This window comes from Ovis canadensis, chromosome 11 (genome assembly GCF_042477335.2).
Source record: "Ovis canadensis isolate MfBH-ARS-UI-01 breed Bighorn chromosome 11, ARS-UI_OviCan_v2, whole genome shotgun sequence".
NCBI classification, from domain to species: domain Eukaryota; kingdom Metazoa; phylum Chordata; class Mammalia; order Artiodactyla; family Bovidae; genus Ovis; species Ovis canadensis.
In genome coordinates, this window is record NC_091255.1 from 35110866 (window position 1) to 35130637 (window position 19772).

At 50.1% G+C, this 19772-nt stretch overlaps 4 protein-coding genes and 1 long non-coding RNA gene across 7 annotated transcripts; 2 read left to right on the forward strand and 3 right to left on the reverse strand.

Annotated features, from left to right (window-relative positions):
- Nucleotides 1-1082: 1082 nt before the first annotated feature.
- Nucleotides 1083-4094, reverse strand: PSMB6 (proteasome 20S subunit beta 6). Of its 2 annotated transcripts, none has more exons than XM_069542804.1 (6): nucleotides 3180-4094; nucleotides 2461-2528; nucleotides 2004-2135; nucleotides 1773-1902; nucleotides 1448-1592; nucleotides 1083-1303 (listed from the first exon to the last, which is right to left on the reverse strand). In XM_069542804.1, the coding sequence occupies exons 1-6, from the start codon at nucleotides 3279-3281 to the stop codon at nucleotides 1161-1163; spliced, it is 720 nt and encodes a 239-aa protein (XP_069398905.1). In that variant the 5' UTR covers nucleotides 3282-4094; the 3' UTR covers nucleotides 1083-1160. The 2 variants fall into 2 exon arrangements, with proteins under 2 accessions (XP_069398905.1, XP_069398906.1); XM_069542805.1 differs by having other exon boundaries at nucleotides 1395-1592; nucleotides 3180-3317.
- Nucleotides 3369-4401, forward strand: LOC138414937 (uncharacterized). The gene is made up of 2 exons (XR_011247023.1): nucleotides 3369-3478; nucleotides 3614-4401. It is a non-coding gene; the product is annotated as an uncharacterized lncRNA (long non-coding RNA).
- A 2858-nt stretch (nucleotides 4402-7259) lies between these two features.
- On the reverse strand, nucleotides 7260-8899 carry GLTPD2 (glycolipid transfer protein domain containing 2). Its single transcript, XM_069542802.1, has 4 exons — nucleotides 8670-8899; nucleotides 8507-8559; nucleotides 8094-8260; nucleotides 7260-7995 (listed from the first exon to the last, which is right to left on the reverse strand). The coding sequence occupies exons 1-4, from the start codon at nucleotides 8773-8775 to the stop codon at nucleotides 7428-7430; spliced, it is 894 nt and encodes a 297-aa protein (XP_069398903.1). The 5' UTR covers nucleotides 8776-8899; the 3' UTR covers nucleotides 7260-7427.
- Nucleotides 7520-11920, forward strand: VMO1 (vitelline membrane outer layer 1 homolog). The gene is made up of 3 exons (XM_069542806.1): nucleotides 7520-11084; nucleotides 11164-11279; nucleotides 11554-11920. The coding sequence occupies exons 1-3, from the start codon at nucleotides 10902-10904 to the stop codon at nucleotides 11849-11851; spliced, it is 597 nt and encodes a 198-aa protein (XP_069398907.1). The 5' UTR covers nucleotides 7520-10901; the 3' UTR covers nucleotides 11852-11920.
- A 1284-nt stretch (nucleotides 11921-13204) lies between these two features.
- TM4SF5 (transmembrane 4 L six family member 5) lies at nucleotides 13205-19536 on the reverse strand. Of its 2 annotated transcripts, XM_069542807.1 has the most exons (5): nucleotides 19173-19536; nucleotides 14453-14533; nucleotides 13815-13951; nucleotides 13383-13566; nucleotides 13205-13300 (listed from the first exon to the last, which is right to left on the reverse strand). In XM_069542807.1, the coding sequence occupies exons 1-5, from the start codon at nucleotides 19344-19346 to the stop codon at nucleotides 13286-13288; spliced, it is 591 nt and encodes a 196-aa protein (XP_069398908.1). In that variant the 5' UTR covers nucleotides 19347-19536; the 3' UTR covers nucleotides 13205-13285. The 2 variants fall into 2 exon arrangements, with proteins under 2 accessions (XP_069398908.1, XP_069398909.1); XM_069542808.1 differs by lacking the exon at nucleotides 13815-13951 and having other exon boundaries at nucleotides 19173-19477.
- Nucleotides 19537-19772: the final 236 nt, after the last annotated feature.

Consider the following 19772-nt stretch of genomic DNA (forward strand, 5'->3'; position numbering starts at 1 on the left):
CTGTGAAGAAAATAAACAGATAATGTGAGAAAAGGGTGGTGGTGTTTCTTAAAATTCAGGTTAGGAAAGGCCTTTCTGTGGAGGGATGGAGTTTGCAGGTTGTGGAGTATAAGGGAAAGAGCAATCAAAGATGCTTTGAGACAGGGAAGACCAGGAGAACAGGTTTTACAGAAAATCAAAACTTCTGCAGTGGTTATTTTAAGCTTGAGATACACGTTTGGGGTCAGAGATTCTTCACTTAATCCAGGACCTCACCACATCCTTAAGAAGATTCCTCTGTACCCCCTGAAACCTCCCAGGGCAGGATTGTGTTTTTTTGTTTGCTTTTGTTTTTTTGGCCATGGCACTTGACTTAAGGGATCTTAGTTCCTAACCATGGGACCACTAGGGAATTCCCCAAGGCAGGATTATATTCTAGTACCAGGTTTCCAAATGTGGCTTTCACAGTTCCCTTAGCCACTGAGTGGAGAAACAGATGAGGGAAGACTGTCAGTCATTGTCAATGAGCACCACTGAGGTCTCTGGGTCCAGCCAGTCTTGCAGGGGCTAGAGTTCACTCCCGGTTTCCCATCCGAGGGACTGAAAGCTGACTTCCCATCACCCTCCCAAAGGAAAGGTGGTCACTGGAGCTGACCCACAGCACACCCAGTGGCCGCTCTCTCCCACTCAACATCAATCTTAAACTCCATTTGCATCAAGGTCCACCTTCCACCCAAGAGCTGCTTCTGATGAAGTGACAGAGGTGAGTGTGAACACAGGGGACCATTAGCCTGGGTCGGAGATCTGGAATCCTTCTGGCCTCACAGCCAGTAGCCTCCCAGGGGGCAGGCTGAGGGGAGGTGACTCCAGTCTCCATCAGAATTTTGAGTCCCACCTTGGGCTTGAATAGCAAGTGGAGTGGAACACCTGTGGAAAGCCCCCACATCAACCACACTCCTGTCACAAGTGCCTGGATGTGGTAAAGAAAGTGTGGGGGCTGATGGCCTGGAAGAAGGGTCCATTCCAGCTTGCTCAGGACAGTGATTTATACAAACAGGAATGGCCCAGACAGAGGTCAAGGAAAGAACCTCAAAGCACACAGATTCTCACTGATGAACTGTTTATTGAATTTTGAATGGGGTATGTATGGGGTGTCTCATTATATCTTAGGATCTCAGGATTCAGAGAGGTGGTAAAGTGGCAATGGTGAATTTGGGAATCTGGTCTCCCAGAAGTACCTGCCGCTCTACCCCTGGTTCTGCAATGGCTGCCAGGCGGATCACCCCTCCACTAGAGCCATCCCGCTCCATTGCCAAAGCGAGAGCTGTGGATAAAAGAAGAAAATTAGGTTAAGAGAAGAAAGTTAGGATCACAGTCAGATGCTGGGATCATGGCAAGGGAAGAGGAATATTGACCTGGCTTGGCTAGGAAGATTTAGGCTCACAGACCCAGGAGCCCAAATTCTCACCATTGGCAGTGAACTGCAGGCATTCTTCCTTGGTCATGCCTTCCCGGTAGGTAGCATCCACATAGCCATAGATATAAGAGCTCCCAGAGCCCCCGATGGCAAAGGGCTGTCGTACCATCATACCCCCCATGGGCACCGAGTACACCTACCAGACAGAGAAGAATGTCATCATTTGTACATATACAATCACCTGTCCATTGTGGGAGTGGTCTGTGTAGAGTTAATAGTAAGTGATGTAGAGACTGGAAAAAGAACTAGAAAATGGCTGGGGTGGGGAGAGACTGAAAGGCATGGCTCCAGCGTTCTGAGGGTGGTGGTGTCTGACCTGTCCCCCTTCTTGGGGGTCCCAGCCGGCAATGATGATTCCTGCCATCAGGTCTTCTCGGTATCGGTAACACATCTCCTTAAAGAGACTGGCCGCTGTGTGCACCAGCGGAGGCTCATTCAGCTCAATGCTAGATGATGAAGAGAGTCATAGGGAAGACAGTGTCAGACCATTCAGGCCCTCAGGTCCCAATTCCTTTCAGATACTTGTTCTTCCCCTGCCCACAAGTACCTGTGGAAACCAAGCTGATAAGTGACCGCATCAGCTACTGCTTGGGTATCAGCTGCTGAGCCTGAGCGGCAGCAGAAAATACGGTCGTGAATAGGGGTCAGCTTGTCAGTCACTCGATTGGCAATGTACGACCTGCAGGATGGCAGAATAGTGAGGGAAGGAGCCCACCTGTCTCCCACTTCCATCTTTCACTATCCACTACCTCAATAGGAATTCCAGTATTCCCAATCAGTCTTCATCTAAACTGAAACAGGCTGGAAAACAAACTTTTGCAAGTATTTCACCAAAAGGTTTAGAGAACTACAAAGTAGTAAAAGATGGCAAATCCTAATCTCCCAGGAGGCAGAAATCTCCGTTCCCACAGCAGCCCAAGGAGGATAAGGATGGGCTGGCAGGCAAGGAAGGAAGAAAGGGGAAGATGGGAAGAAGATCTTTCACATAGCTGTCCTGAGCTCACCCAGTGGTTGTTCTGGAGTCGGCTCCTAGAACCACGCCCCCATCAAATTGTACGGCCATGATAGTGGTCTGGAAAAAAGCATAAAGGGCGAGTCGGCCTCTCCATATTCTCCAGCACACACAAACCTCAATGATCCGTCTATCCAGTCCACAGAGTACGAGTTAAGTCCTGCACCACCAAAGAAAGTGACAGTGAAGTCGCTCAGTCGTGTCCAACTCTTTGCGACCCCATGGACTGTAGCCTACCAGGCTCCTCTGTCCATGAGATTTTCCAGGCAATAGTACTGGAGTGGATTGCCATTTCCTTCTCCAGGGGATCTTCCCAACCCAGGGATCGAACTTGGGTCTCCCTCATTGTAGACAGACGCTTTATCGTCTGAGCCACCAGGGAAGTACCAAACCATCATCAAATCTCATGGCGGGGGGGGGGGGGGGTCTCAATACCCCGCAGGGTATCATAATTCCAATCCTCAAATTCCCAAAGGGCCACCCTGGCCTTAAGCTTTCGTCCTGCGAGATTCCAGAATCCCACGCTCAGCCTACCTTCCACCTCCCACCACATCACTCCTGCATCCTTAGAATACCTTTCCCCCGGCCTGGGTGCACCGCACAGACCACCTCTCTCCTCCCGCCCCTTCAGTTCTCCCAACCCACTCCAGCGTTATCCTTCTATCTCTTCAAGCCTTGCGCATATCTCCTGAATCCCGAGTTCTTCCTTACCCCTGTGGAAACTTCCCGGTTCTCCCAGTCGGGGGCAATAGCCTCAGGCCCCCAAGCTGGTGCCGGCCTGGTTCCCCAAGCTGCTACTAGGGTGGCCGCCATCTTCCTGGAGGCTCCGGTATTGCCGCAAAGCAACTGTCGTAAAGCGCTCTGTCACTCTCTTGAGTCGTGATCTGAAGACTTCTGGTTGACGGCAGAAGGGAAAAGAAATGCATAGGGAAAGTTCTTTTGCGACAGGGAGCGCTTGATGGCAGTGTGGCTGGCAAACCAAAAAAAACCAACAGAAAAACCTGCAAACGGTATGGAAAGACTACTTTCCTCTCGGTTCGGGCGAGACTGATAAATCTGATCGGAATTGCGGATCAAAGAACCTTCATGGTAGACTTGTGCATCTCCGGTTTAGAGTGACCGCACTATGTTTTCGTTTCTCTTAGATCAGATCAGATCAGATCAGTCGCTCAGTCCTGTCCGACTCTTTGCGACCCCATGAATCGCAGCACGCCAGGCATCCCTGTCCATCACCATCTCCCGGAGTTCCACTCAAACTCACGTCCATCGAGTCGGTGATGCCATCCAGCCATCTCATCCTCTGTCGTCCCCTTCTCCTCCTGCCCCCAATCCCTCCCAGCATCAGAGTCTTTTCCAATGAGTCAACTCTTCGCATGAGGTGGCCAAAGTACTGGAGTTTCAGCTTTAGCATCATTCCTTCCAAAGAACACCCAGGGATGATCTCCTTTAGAATGGACAGGTTGAATCTCCTTGCAGTCCAAGGGACTCTCAAGAGCCTTCTCCAACCACAGTTCAAAAGCATCAATTCTTCGGCGCTCAGCTCTCTTCACAGTCCAACTGTCGCATCCATACATGACCACTGGAAAAACCATAGCCTTGACTAGACGGACCTTTATTGGCAAATACCTAGGAGTATATAGTAGGAATGAAATTGCTGGGTCATGTAAGTTTTTATTTAACATTTTAAGGAACTTACAGCTTTTGCACAGCAGCTGCCTCGTTTTACATTCCCATTAGCCGTGAATGAGGATTAAGATTTCTCCACTTCCTAATCGTCACTGAGCATGTTTAACTTTAGCTTGTTTAGAGGGTGTGAAGTGATAGCTTGTGTAACATTGAGCATATTTTCATGTGCTGAATGACTATTTGCATATCTTTTTGGAAAGTGCTTTGTCCATTTTAAATTTGGATTTTTTTCCTGTTATTAATTTAAGAGGGTTTTTGTTTCGTTTTGTCGTCTTCATAAGCAAAACATCAAACTTTTAAAAATAGGCTTTTTAATTTACTTATGTATTGGCTGCACCTCGGGATTTGCAGGATCTCAGTTCCCCGACTAGGGTTCACAGCAGTGGAAGCCCCAAATGCTAACCACTAGGCCACTAGGGAACTCCCAACATCAACCTTCTTAAAAATTTGAAGTATAGTTGATTTACAATATTGTTTTAGTTTCAGGTGTATAGCAAAGTGATTAAGTTATATATATATATATATATATATCCATCATAGACTATTACAAGATATTAAGGATATTTCCCTGTGCTATTTACTTGTATTTTGGCTGCACCAGGTCTTAGTTGTGGCATGCAGGATCTAGTTCCTTGATTAGGGATCGAAACCAGCCCCCCCTGCACTGCAAGCACACTCTTAGCCACTGGACCACCAGGGAAGTTCCCTTCATTTTTCCCCCTTCATTTTTAATATAGGTATATATACCTACACATTTTCTTCTGAGCACTTTTTATGCTATATCCCAAGTTTTGGTGTGCTTTGTTTTCACTTTCCCTAGTCTCAAAGTATTTTTCTTGGAGTGGGGGAGAAAAAATATTTTTCTGGTGATTTCTTCTGTGACCTAGTGTTTGGCTAAAAGTATGCTTTTTTACTTTCCACATATTTGTGAATTTTTCAAATTTCCTTTTACTATTGATTTCTAATTTCATTTCAGCTTAGTTGGAGAAGGTTTCGTGACTTCAGCCTTTAAAAATATTTTGAGACTCTTGTGGCCTACTCTGTGGTCTACTCTGGGGTTGCGTATGTGCTTGAGAAGAATATATATTTGACTGTTATTGTGTGGAGTGGTCCTCCTATGAACTTGCCATACTATTTCTACATACTTCAGCTGAGCTGGAGCTGGGGTTTGAATTGAAAATATGACCCTGACACACTCTTGCTTAAAATTAACTCTCAAGATACAGTCTCCCATCTCTGTAATAGTTTATAAGGGCCTTTGTGAACTTGCTCCTGCCCACCTGACTGTAATCACATCTTAGCATTTTAACCATTTTTGGTATACAATTTGATAGCATTAAGTACATTTACATTGTTGTGCAATCCCCTCTTCTTTTTGACACTCTTGACTGCAATTATCTGAACTATTTTTAGTGTTTCCTCATACATTCATTCATCAAAGAGCTGTTGAATGTCTGCTAGGTGCCAGACACCGTTTGAGGCACTGAAAGTACATCTGGGAACAAAGTAGACAAATCCTAGCCCCATGGAACTTTCTATTGGGGGAGAAAAAAAAAAGTACAATATATAGTATGTTAGATAGTGAATTACACTAAGAAGAAAAAGCAAGGAATGGAGATAGGAAGTGTGTGTGTGTGTGTGTGTGTGTGTGTGTGTGTTGAAATTTTAGAAAGAATAATCAAGGCAGGTTTCACTCAGGAGACATGTAAATAAAGACCAAAAGGAAGGAGGGAAGTCATTTGTATATATTGGAGAAAAGCATTCTGGACAGACAGAGGAGCAAGTACAATGGTCCTGAGGCAGGATCTTGCCTGACATATTGTTGTTGTTTAGTCGCTAAGATGTATTTGACTTTTGCGATCCCCAAGGGCTACAGCATGCCAGGCTCCTCTGTCCATGGGATTTCCCAGACAAGAATACTGGAATGGGTTGCCATTTCCTTCTCCAGGGGATCTTCCCAGCCTAGGGATTGAACCCGAGAATCCTACATTGGTAGGCAGATTCTTTACCGCTGAGCCACCAGGGAAACCCCTGCCTGACACATTCAATGGATATTGAGGAGGTCCGTTTGGCTAGTGCAATCAGTTCACAGAGGACTTTCGAGAAAATTTTCAACCTTCTCAACTGAAGATATGATCCAGAAAATCTTCTGCTTAAGTTTTTAAAAGTTTTAATCTAAGTTCAATAGGAAGCCATTGGAAAATGTTGAGCAGGGAAGTGACATGATATGCTCTACATTTTAAAGATCACTGTGGCTGTTTTATTGAAAACACGCTGTAGGGAAGCAAAGCATGGGAGAGAGAAACAGGAGGCTATTGAAACAATCCAAGTGATAGATAAAATTGACTTGATAGGTGGGTAGCAGTGGAGATAGTAAGAAATAGAATTTGACAGATTGGAGGTGGGTATGATGAAAGAGAAACCAGAGTCTGGATGACCACAAGGTTTTCTAGCTTAAGGACGTAGAAGAATGGAATTGTCATTTACTGAGGTAGTGAGGACTATGGAGCATTTTAGGAAGAGAGGATATCGGAAGCTCAGCTTTGGACTTAAGTTTGCTATGTTTAGTTGAAATCCACATGGAGATGTGGAATAAGGATGAGTATACATAGTATTCTGGAATCCAGGGGAAAGTGGGTTGGAGTTATAATTTGGGAGTTATCAGTGTATAACTTTGTTCACTGGAGTCAACAAACAAACATTATTGAGCTGGCACCTGCTTGACGTGAGTCAAGAAGCACAGGTTTTAGCCTTGGGTAGCTGACGGGAAAGGGTGTCATTTACTGAGACAGGAAACATAGGAAGAGGTGCGGTTCTGGGAGGAAGTGACTGGATCCGTGTAGGATGTGTTGCATTTGCGGTGTCTGTGGAGATGTCCGGGAAAGAGTTGGCTTTATGGGGGCTGGAGCTCAGGGGACAGGTTTGGACTGGAGACGTGGCATGTAGTGGACAAGTGAAGCTGTAGGAATGACTGAGACAGGTCAAGGGTAGCAAGTCTCTCGGCGGCGGGGAATAGGAATAGCACATCTTCATCTTCCCGCATCTATTTTTCCTATTTCCCTTAACCGCCTGCCATCATCGCACAAAACGCCCTAAGTCGACGGCTATCAGAGAATAGCCCCACTGTTTTTATTCTCCACTGTTCCTCTCTCCTCCGGGAGATTGCAGATAGAGGAAGAGGCTAAACCCCCAACCCACGCCGCGTTGGTGACGTCACCACGGGGCGGGGTATGTGGTGACCACGCCCCTGGCGGCGAGAGGCCAGCCGAGGGCTCAACCCCAGCTGTACCGACGCCTCCTCGGTGTGCTTCCGTCCTTCCTTCCGCCAGCCAGCTCCAGCAAGCCGCGCTCAGCCAATAAGCCCTGGGTACGGTTGTAGACGTCCTCCAGGGTGCCCGCGGCCCGGGCCAGCGCGGCCCTCGCCTCCGTCTCTCTGGCTCCGGGACACATCAGCTGGAGTAAGCGGCCGCGACTCGGGAAAGCGAGGAATGCGAGGTGGACAGCCTGACGGACGAGCCAGGTGTGATGCGGGGCCAGGGCCGTACCATAAGCATCGCTGCACTGAACGCCGGCGTCCGGGCCTCCGAGCATCCCGGTCGCCACCCGGTGGAGGCAGAGCTGGGACCAGCGTAGCGCACGGTGCAGCAGGAGCATAGTTACCGAGCCCGAAGCCTTGGCCGAGGGCGGTGGAGCGATCTCGGGCCGCTCCCACGCCACCATCGTCCCCAGGGACGTGTAGTGCGCGGCTTGTGGGCCGTGCACCAGAGCTTCGAGGGCTGTCACTTTGGCGGAGGCCTCGCTTGTGGCGAAGGCGAAGATGGAGCCGAGGGGAGTTAGGAACCTGTGGGTGTGTGATGGTGGGAAGGGTAGGAAGGTTTGCGAGAGGGCTATGGAGCCACCAAGAGGCGGGGACTGGATGAGAGGAGAGAGCTCACTCACCTGATTAGCTCCCTCCATCCTGCCAGGTACTGTGATAATTCCACGTCCCCTTCCGTGTTCAGACTGGCGCGGAACGACCTCATCATATGGCCCAGCATCCCCTGGGGGCCCAGACATTGAGGCTCTTCCCATTCCGGGCCCTCCAGGGGTCCCGACTGTTGCTGGACCTGCAGGTTAGATTTGAGGGCATCGAGATGGGAGCAGAACCCCTAGCTTGCTGGGCTCGCCAAGCAGCCCAGTTGGTCTCTGAAGAAATTATTCCTTAGATCTAGCTGGTGTTTCTCTGGCTGGACTCTCAACTTCTGACGGGAGAGGGGAGAGTAGGAGGAGGGCCTGCTCTTCATCAGATCCTCAGACTGGTCCGCTCAGGACCACGCCAGGAGCTCCCAGTTCCAGCCCTGCCGGTAGCGTACCTGGAAAGGTGGCGGCCCCTCTGCAATGCAGGACTGCGTCCCAGATCCGCAGCCTGAGGAGGGAGGCGGGACAGAGCAGTGAGGGCCTGAGGTGAGGTCTTAGGTCCCCAGGGCCTGGATTCCCCGGTTCCTCCCAGAGCAGGTGAGAGAACGGGCTACTCACGAAGGTTCCGAGCCCAGAGATAAACAAGCAGTAGCGCGAAGACAGCAAGAGGAATTGCGCTGTGCAGCCACCGCCGCGGGATCTGCCCCGGCAGTGCGACCCCCATGGCTGCGGCAGGGACCACCACCCCCTTGCCAGCCGCTAGCCAGGCTTTGTCCCTCCGCCTCCAGGAGGGGAGGGAAGCCGCAGTGCCTGAGCTGCAAAGAGTTAATAATTAACCTACCAAGTCCCCTTCCCCTGTGCCCTTTGCCCCAGAGGGCAGCATCCGAGGGGTGAGGGACTGGAATGAGGAAGGCTGGGTGGTAGTAAGAGGCAGCCTGGGTACTGTGAAGAGAGGCTGAGGTCAGAAGCAGGTCCCCCAAGGAACAATGGTGGGCCTTAGGCTGACTCTGGGGCTTGAGTTCCTCCACTGTAAATTGAGGATGACAATAGGTTCTTTTGCAAGGCCTCATGTGAGGATTAAATGATATCACATGTGCAAACACTGTAAATGGAAAAGCTTACCACAACTGCTCCATAAATCTTACTTTTAAAGTTCAAGCATGGGGCACCTGGGACCCAGGGAACACCCACTTCTAAACTATCGTATCCTCGTGCATGTGTGCTAAGTCACTTCAGTCCTATACGACTCTTTGTGACATGATGGACTGTAGCCCACCAGGCTCCTCTGTCCATGGGGATTCTCAAAGCAAGAATACTGGAGAGGGTTGCCAGGCCCTCCTCCACAGGATCTTCCCAACCCCCAGATCAAACCTGCCATTCTTATGTCTTCTGCATGACAGGTAGGTTCTTTACCACTAGCATCACCTGGGAAGCCCCATCCTCTCCTCAGGGGACCTTGTCTTGAACTGGAAGCCTGATGTCTCAATTATATACTTTAGGCTGTCTCCTTTTACATTTGTTTAATTCTTTAAACCTCCAAAATGATTCCTCAGTCAAACCAACCTTTATAAATACCTCCGCATGCCAGGCCCTGTACTAGGCCCCAGGAATAGAAATGTGCCTTTACAGAGCTCAAGGTGCATTGAAGAATTTATCATCTGTCTCTCCAACTGGGATGTGAGCTCTGATGAAGACAGGGGCTTTTTCATGTTTGCTACTCTATTTACAGCATTTAGAATATTACCTGTGATACAACACATTGTTTCTAAATAAGTATGTATTGAATAAAGCACAGGAATATGCGTGAGGGGCAGGCCAATGAGGATTGGTACTACTCCCCATTGGTGGCTTAGACTGTAAAGCCTCTGCCTGGGATTCAGGAGACCTGGGTTTGATCCCTGGGTCAGGAAGATTCCCTGGAGAAGGAAATGGCAACCCACTCCAGTACTTTTGCCTGGAAAACCCCATGGATGGAGGAGCCTAGTAGGCGACAGTCTATGGGGTCCCAAAGAGTTGGACACGACTGAGTGACTTCACTTTCTTTCATTTTTCATTACTCCCCACAACAAACCTGAGTGGTTTTGTTGTTGTTGTTGTTGTTGTTGTTGTTGTTTCAATTAGGAGTCCCCCTGGTGGTCATAGGCGGGAAAACATTGAGGGAAAGGATACAGGAAGAAACGGAATAAATGGCATCTCCTGTCTTCAGTCATCCATCTGTAAACTTATCAGACTTCTTCCCTGTCTCTGTGTACAGTTTCTTTTGAGAGAGAGAGGTGTCCCAGATTCTCAAGGAGTCAGGACTCCAACCACTCACACGATGCTTCCTAGCTCCCATAGTCCATGGATTCTTTCTTACCCTGTCTCACTCTGATGCTATCTCACATCCTGGAGGTCCCTGGGGTCCCTGTCCCCTGGAATTCTGGAACCATCACTTCCATCCCTAGCCTTGGGTCCCCCATTTCCCAATGCTGGAACGTTCCCTGGTTTGCTGCCTGTGACCTTAGGCAAATTGTTTGCCATTTTGCAGCCCCAGTTCCCTCATCTGCAGAATAGGAAGGGTAATTTCCACCGCCTAAAATTGTTTTGTGGATTAAATAAAATATGCCTGCAAAACGCGAACCATGATTCTTGGTTTAAAGTTTGTTAACGTTGTGTAAGTGGGTAGTTTTTCAAACTCGTGGCTTCTTGCTGCCCCTCCTCCCCTGGCGCTTGGCTGAGAGTCAAATCTGTAGGACCGGATTAGTTTTGAATTTCACTTAATCCGGGTGGCCCTTCCGCAATCCGAGCCCTCTTAAAAGCAAAGGTTGCTTTTAAGCCTGCTAAGGAGCCTAGGCTCACGGAGGCTGCGGGATGGAGCTAGAAGCAGGAGCCAAGCTGCCGCTGCTGCTGCTGGTGCAGGCCACTTGCTTGGGGTACGCAGGAGCAGATGGCTACATGTCGGTCATCGAGGTGACCAACGGGGGCCCCTGGGGCGACTGGGCCTGGCCCGAGATGTGTCCTGACGGATTCTTCGCCAGCGGGTTCTCGCTCAAGGTAGGGACTCATGCCTTGGTCTCGGAGGGGACCCCGGAACCGAGGGTGGCAGTCTTCTGACTCGTCGACGGTCGCCCAGGTGGAGCCCCCACAAGGCATTCCTAACGACGACACGGCCCTGAATGGGATCCGGCTGCACTGCGCGGGCGGGCAAGCGGATCTCAACGCGCACGTGGTGGAGTCCCAGTCTGGAAGGTGGGGCGCAGGGGCCGAGGATCCCCTAGGGTCGGGGTATGCCCCTTACCCTCGGTTACACACATCCCCTCCCCTCCCGACGGGCAGGTTCCTCCAGGAGGTTTAGAAATGGGAAGCAGGTGGGGGACCGCCCCATCCAACCCCACACCACCCGCCCGCATCTCTGTGGAAGTCAGGTGACTGAGCACCTGGCGGGGAAGCCCCCGAGGCCTGGGTCGGGCTGGAGGTGGATAGGGGGCCCCGCGGTGCCAGTGTGTCTTCCCTTCCACCCCAGGTGGGGATGGTGGAGTGAGCCGCTGTGGTGTCCCGTCGGCGGCTTCCTGGTGGCTTTCTCGCTTCGCGTGGAGGCACCCGTGACCTTTGGGGACAACACAGCTGCGAACAACGTGCGCTTCCTCTGCTCCGACGGCACGGAGCTGCAGGGGCCGGGCCTGACCTGGGGAGACTTCGGAGACTGGAGTGAGCTTTGCTCTAAAGGCGTATGCGGCTTGCAAACCAAGATCCAGCAGCCTCAAGGCCTCCGCGACGACACCGCCATCAACGACGCACGCTTTTTCTGCTGCCGCAATTGATACCATCGTCGTCCTCTCCCAGCCCCATGCCTCATCCCACCTCCGCTATTAAAGCTTCTCTGTCTTGGCTTTTTGGTCTGGCTTGTTTCAGGGATGGGAAACTGTGTCGCCTCCTGTTCCTCTTAACCTGGCATTGGGCCAGGCCCAATTAGGGGTTGGTCTCAGAGGTCTGGGCTTCCCTGCTGGCTCAGACAGTAAAGAATCCGCCTTGCAGGTGGGAGACCTGGGTTCCAGCCCTGGGTTGGGAAGATCCCCTGGAGGAGGGCATGGCAACCCACTCCAGTATTCTTACCTGGAGGATTCCCATGGACAGAGGAGCCTGGTGGGCTACAGTCCATAGCGTTGCAAAGAGCCAGACACGAATGAGGGACTAAGCAAACTCAGAAGTCTAGGGCAAGCTACTGAAAGTTACCGACTCCATAGTTCAGGGGAAAAAAAAAAGAAAGAAACAAACGCATTGAAACAGATTTTGCTTACAGGTTGAGGAAGTCCTTGCTTTTCTGACAGCCTCTGCAAACACGTCATCCCCATTAAGAGCCCAGGTTGTTTCCTTTCTGAACCACCAGTGACCCCAGATTAAGAAACTTCTACCAAATTAGGTGACAATGCTATATTGTCTTAAGGCTTCATTATCTAGAATTTAGGAGACTAACATGTCTTTTCCACGCGTGCCTGCTCAGTTACTCAGTGGAGTCCAACTCTATGACCCCATGGGCTGTAGCCCGCCAGGCTCCTCTGTCCAAGGGATTTCCCAGGCAAGAATACTGGAGTGGGTTGCTATTTCCTCCTCCAGGAGATCTTCCCAATCCAGGTATAGACCCTTATCTCCTGCTTTGGCAGGCGGATTCTTTACCACTGAGCCACCTGGGAAGCTCGTCTTTTCCATATGTTTCCTTTTCTTCCCCCTACAAAACTCAAACAGTGGCTTTTCTGTACCTTGAGTCCTATGAAGTGTCCTTGTCCTTGCCTGGACTCTCCCAACAGTCCAGATGATTAGCCCATCCACCAGATTTCAGGTCCCATTTTTCTTTCTTGGACTTTGTCTTATGAAAAAGGCCATGCGTCAGTCAATATCTATCCCCATTACCTCCATGTTTTTAAACAGTGCTTATCACCAACTGAAATAATCTACTGCCTCTTTTAAAAACTGTCCATCTTCTAACCCCTGGAATGTTAAATTCTTTAAGAGCACAGAACTTGCCTGTCTTGTTTATACAGTACTTTCAGCGCACCAACAGCTCAGTAACTATATATTAAGAAAATAGCAAGCAAGGTTTAAGAGCCCCAAGCAACAGTGTACCTGGAGGCCTTCCAACACTCTTTGTATAAGGGCACAGTCTGAGACGCGGAAGAGAACTCTAAACACTCTAGTTTATTCCAGGGTAGGGCGGGCCAGGTGGGTATCCAGGAGCGAGGGACCAGGTGGATGGAGCCTCACTGAGAGGAGCCCTGCAGAAAAGATAAAGTGAGGACAGGACACAGCCAGGGAGCAAATAGGTATCCTTGCCAGCTCCATCCCACACCGTCCCACCTGCTTCTTCCTGCAATCGCCACAGAGGACACCAATGGACGCGTTCACCAGCTGCACCCCACAGAGCAAGATCTCCAGGCACGATGCGGCCACCAGCAGCGAGAAGAGCGTCAAGTTCCAGAGGACCACATTGGGCGGCTCCACGCACAAGTTCCATTGCGTGCGGTTGAGCAGGTAAGAGCCTCTGCGGGTGGGGCAGGGTCACGCAAGAGCAGGAGGTCACGCGGAGCGCGCCCCCCGCCCCCCGCCCCCAACCTGGGGCTTCCCGCCCCGAGCAGGCGCCCGAGGGGGATATGCACAGAGCTTGTTTGGCCCGCGTGGAGGAAGCTGTCTCGAAGCTGAGTCCGGCCTAGGTTCCCTGGTCCACGTGGAAAAGGCAGGTGGGCAGAGACAGAGAATGGGGCAGGGCCGCGAATACAGGCTAAGCCTTACGCGGTGTCTTGGAAGTGGTAATCCCAGGAGCCGTTCATTAAGCACTGTGGTCCAATTCGGAGCCCGGTTCCCGAGACCGAGAGGCAGTAGATGGCGCCAAGCAACCCGATAGCTGAGCAGAAGACTGAGCGCAGCATCTACAGGCACAGCGCGAGCAGAGCTGTGTTGGGCCGCCCTTCCTCCTCCTGGGTGAACCGCGCCTGGCCCCGTGCCCCCCATCTTTCCCAGTGTCGTTAAAAATACACTTCCCGTCAAACCCCGGGGCTGGAGTTCTGCTTAATCCTAAGAGCCGGTGGCCACGGAGTTTCAAGGGGGTTGTAAGTCCCCTCTTGTCGGTGCGAGGGAGGGGTGAGATGGAGCCTAGGACTCTGCAGAGGTGCTCATGAAGCTGGGAATTCAGTAGAGGGACCATGGCTTTAGATGTGGTTCTTCGAAAACCGGTTCAAAGACCGAAGCTGAATCCTGTCTTTATTATTTTTAAAATGTATTAATTTTTTAAAGTTGTGTCCTATGGCATGTGGGATCTTATTTCACCCCCACCAGGGATCAAACCTGGGCCCCCTGTGTTAGGAGCACAGAGTCTTAACCACTAGACCACCGAGAAAGTCCCTTGAGCCCCGTCTTAATTTGAATCTTACCCTGCAGCGATTTCCACAGCAGCCTGCACCGCAACAGCCTTTGCCCCCGGCCCGGACAGCAGAAATTCCAGGACAAAGTACCTATTGGAGGAGAGTTGATATAATAACAAGGCCAGCAGGTCCCCATCTTGCATCAATGCTTACCTCCTCCTGGAAACTTACTGTGATGCCTTCAGCCCTTTGAACTATAAGGAGACCTTATCTTTACTTTTCCTGCAACACTGTGGGGCTCTGCTTTAAGTTTATCTGTATTTATGTGCCTACTTATCTCTGTCCAGATTGTAGCCTCCAGGAGGGTAGGGCTCCAATATCCTTATATCCCCCATAAGTCTCAGTATATAGTAGGTGCCCAAGTGAATGGGAATCTGGAAGCCTGGGTTTAATGCCAAACTTGTGCTCATTTCACACTCATGAATTGATTCATCTCTCTGGATCTCAGTTTTGTCCTCTGTAAAATGGGTCTGTGTACCTCCCATGGCTGTTGTCAGGATTTAATGAAATAACACGTTGACTTGATGGGAAGACTAACTCAGAATAAATGGTCAATAAGTATAAAGTCCCTCAGCAGCAGGAAGGAATAGTGGTGTTGGAGTGTCTGGTGAACTGGGATTATGATGGAGGGTGGAGGAGTATGTAAATGAAGACTCTGATGGGAAGGATGGGAATCCTCAAGATACAACCCTGATCCTGTCTTTCTTTCTCCTGCGGTCGTCCACAGAGAGCCCACCCCCTCCCAGGGTGTCTGCTGCTGCTTCTAACAATAATCAATTGTTAGAATCAATTCTAAATCTATCCCTTCAAATTCAGATCTGACTGCCTGAAGGGTCTGTTCATTTGTCTGTCTTGGTTTTAACTCAAGTTCATCCAACCTACTGACTTCACAGGTTATTCCCCCCAAAATTTATCTCCCTTTGGCTTTCTTGTCTCCATCAGTGGAAATATCCTCCAGGTCACTCAGTCCTGAAAACTTGAATCCTCCATACCGAGCCAGACCTCAAGTCCTTCAGTAGCTCTTGAATCAGTCCTTTCTTCCACCCAGTCAGTCCCCAGTCACCTCCCATAAGAAGGATGTGCTCATTCTCCCTATTGGGTTTCCATGTCTCTTGCCCTGTGCCCATACGCAATCCTACATTGCTATTACCAGATTTTTTTTTTTTTCACTGCAATGGGTATTAGTTTCAGCAAACGGATCTTTGATCTTTGCTGAGGCATGCAGAATCTTTAGTTTCAGCTTGATCCCATCAGGGATCAAACCCAGTTCCCCTGCATTGGGAGTGCAAAGTCTTAGCCACTGGACCACCAGGGAAGTCCTGCTACTACCAGATTGAACTTCACTTTCAATTGATCTTTTCCCTGATCCAATCCCTTAGAGTCTCCTCAAAGAGTCTCCTGTCAAGACTGAACTCTATGAAGGTGTCTGAGGCACCCTCCCTTTGGGTTCAGCCTTAGCTTTGTTGCACCCAACCAGGTTCTTTGCTTATCTCCCATCTCTATAATTCTGCAGCTGTCTGGATCTTTGCCTCCCTGTCTTCCTTGTCTGTCTCACACCAATTAAGCAACATTTGGGTCTTCTCCAAGGGAGAAGCTGAGAGCTTTAGTTCCATTACATCATTCACAGCAACCTTACAGAAACACCTGCAGAGTTCAGTGAACTTTTCTCTAGACGCTCTTCTCTCTTCCTTGTCTCGTGGGAGGTCTGGGGCCAGAGGTGGCCCCCTTGCTTAGCCTGTCTGGTTATATCACTTACTCAGAGGCTCTTGGACCCAGAGACACCTGGATTTATCTTTTGGATTTATCAACTTCAAATGACTTCCTTGTTTGTGATTTTTTAAAAGTTTGTGTATTTATTTATTTGGCTGTGAAGTCTTAGGCTTCCCAGGTGGCAGTAGTGGTAAAGAACCTGCCTGTCAATGCAGGAGACTATAAGAGACATGGGTTTAACCCCTGAGTCTGGAAGATCCCCTGGAGGAGGACCTGGCAACCCATTCCCGTTTTCTTGCCTGGAGAACCCCATGGACAGAGGAGCCTGGTGGGCTATAGTCCATAGGGTCGCGAAGAGTCGGACATGACTGAATGACGGCATGCACGCCAGGTCCTAGTTGCAGGATGCAGGATCTTTTAGCTGCAGCATGTGAACTCTTTAGTTGTGGCGTATGGGATCTAGTTCCCTGACTGGGGATTGAACCTGGACCCCATGCATTGAGAACACAGAGTCTTAGTCACTGGACCACCAGGGAAGTCCCTAATTTTTGCTTTTTTAGCCAAAGTGTTTGTTTCCTTTTTTTCTCTGAGCTCCTCTGTCTCACTCTCTGCTCTTTCTTTGTCTCAATGAAAAGAGGTAATTGAAGAAGCTGGAGGAAGCACTGAGTTTATAGCTTGGGTCTGTTTACTTTTCTCCATCTCCGTGGCCACTGGACTTGTCCACGCCACTGTTATCTCTCCTGGACAACTGTAGTAACCTCAGTTGGTCTTCCTACAGCCACTGCTGACCTCCTACTGTCCACTGTCCACCTAGCAGCCAGCCATATCCAACAGGATATGGAGCAATTAGAACTCTCATACTTTACTGATGGGGATACAATTGTTATAAGTACTTCAGACAACTCTTTGGTGATATCTGTTAGCACTGAATATTTGCATACCTTAAGACTCAGAAGTTTTACTCTGTAGGTATCTATCCAATAGACATGCAAACATACATTCACCTAAAGACATTTATAGGAATGTTTAGAGAACGTTATTTGGAATAAATCCAAGTTTGAAACTATCCAAATATCCACCACAGTAGAATGTTTAAATAAATTGTGGTAATATTTATACAATGGAATGCATAAGAAATAATAAACTACAGCATTGTATACTAATATGGAGGAAACTCACAAACGTATGTAATTTTGATCTGAAGAAGTCAGAACAAAAGTGTCCATAATGTAGGATTCCATTTATATAAAGTGCTAAGCAGACAAATCTAACCTCTGGGGTAGAAGTCAGGATAGTGGGGCCCTTGGCAGTGTGGAGTAGGGCCTGGTAGAATGCCTGTCTGAGATTCTTGTAATGACCCAGATCTTGATCAAGTACCCAGAACATAAGTGTGTCCCCTCTATAAAAATTCACCGGACTGTGTATTAAGGATCTGGGAAGTTGTCTGTATGACTTTTGAAAAACTAAAAAGTCCTTCAGTAGTTTATTGTGCACTTATAATAAAATTCAAATTCCTCACTGTGCTTTTTCAGGGGCGTAGATGCTCTGGCCTCTGCCCATCGCTGATCTCACCTGCTTCCCAGAAGCAGGCTGGTGAGATTGTGAGGAGGTGTTGTTGGTTTGGGCTGGCAAAGGGGTGTGATATGACAGAGAGTGAGTGAGTAGGGCTGGGAGGAGTGTGATGTCTCGAAGAGGGTTGAGGTCAGAGGTATGGAGTGGAGTCCAACTGCCATAAATCCACGCGAGAGGGAGAGTAGGAGAAAAGGCCCTGGGGTGGGGGGTGAGAGGGGTGCTTAGTTGCTCAGTGACATCCGACTCTTTGTGACCCCGTGGGTTGTAGTGCGCCGCACTCCTCTGTCCATAGGAATTCTCCAGGCAAGAGTACTGGAGTGGATTGCCAGGCCCTTCTCCAGGGGATATTCCCAACCCAGGTCTCCCTCATTTCGGACGGATTCTTTATCATCTGTGCCACCAGGGAAGCCCTGGTAAGAGGAGATTGTTGTATAAAGGAAAAGCTCAGTTCGTTCCCCATTTAGCGAACAGAGCTGTGGTCAGCAAAAGAAACAAAGATGAAGCATTCCCCTAGAGAATTTCATCAGTCAGCCCTCCTGAGAAGTGGGGAACAGTGCCGAGGGATAAATCTTTTGCCTTCAGGCCATAAGGATGTTAAACTCACTTGACAGTCCAAAAAGGTCCCCTTGAAACTTCCCCCGTGGCCCAGTGGCTAAGACTGTGCTTCCACCACAAGTAGCATGGGTTCAGTCCCTGGTCAGGGAACTAAGATCCCGCATGCCATGCGGAGCACAAAAGAAAACGTTCCCCTACACAGGGAGGGGTTGGCAAATAGGGGTTAAGAAGTCCGGGAAATCTGTGTCTCCCCTTCCCCCACTTCTCCTGACAGGTCCTGGTCTCCAGAAAGCAACGGGGACCCCTTCTCCACCATACTGACCTAGGCTCTGAGTTTAGCGTTAGTGCCCAGTGCGTGGTGGGCATCCAGAAATGTTGGACAGGGAGGTGGAGGAGGTGACACTGAGCTGATAGGTAGAATGACTGATCTGCGACATCACTACCTGGCTCCAGACACTATACTATCACTGTAAACCACCTCCCCCTGCAACACACACGCACTGAGCCCATTATTATCTTAACCCGATAACCGCCCAGGGAACCAGCTGTTCCTTCTGTCTCAACCCTTGTCATGAGGTGTTCCCAGCATCTGCTCAGCAGTGGGGATGGGGAAGGGCTGGGAGGACAAACTCCCTACCCAGGAGGGAACAGTTGAGAGCAGTGAGGCTCCTTCCTTCTCGTTCAGCTCAGACATTCAGCTGAGGACCCTGGGGCTGAGCAGCAACCCTATGCAGTGCTTAGCATTTGGGGGCAGGCTGGGTGGGCTCCCAGTCCCCACCAAGCCACCACCATCCTTTCTCCCTCCCTCCCTCTCCTCCCTCCCACTCCTGGTCAGGACTCCAGCGAGTGGTGCCCCCTCCCATGGCCCATGCGCCCCAGCCAGTCCTCTCACCATCAGGCCCCCGCCAACAAAGCCAGCCATGAGCCAGACTTGCAAGCTGAGGTGGTCCTTGGTCCAGGTGGTCTGCCCATTGGGCACCAGCAGGAGGGTGTTGGCCACGATGCAGACCAGGGAGAGGGGGATGAGAGACAGCCCCACGAAGCGGGCACACTTGCCGGTGCACATGGTGAGGCTCTCGGAAAGGACAGGCGGTGAGTGAAAGTGAACCTAAGGTTCCCGAGTCCAGAGGGAAAAACAAGCCAGGAGCAAAGGTCGGGGAGGAGGTGTGTCGAAGCTGGCAGCAGCTGATAATAAAGGACAGGGGCAGGAGACGTGGGGCTGCTGCAGAGACGCAGGCCAAGGGGAGGATGTGGTGGACGAGGTAGGCGAGGCTGACCCACAGAGGAAGTTGCATGGGGTCGGTGTGTTCCTCTTCTTCTGCACACACCTCTCCACAGACCCTCCGTCAGCTCCTTACCTGCTTTGTGACTTACCCAAGCCCCTTAATGTCTCTAAATCTCAGTTGCCTCATCTGTATAGAGGGCATAGTGATGCTCCTGGGCTCTTGGGCTGGTGGTGAGGATTAAATAGGGAATTCCCTGGTGGTCCAGT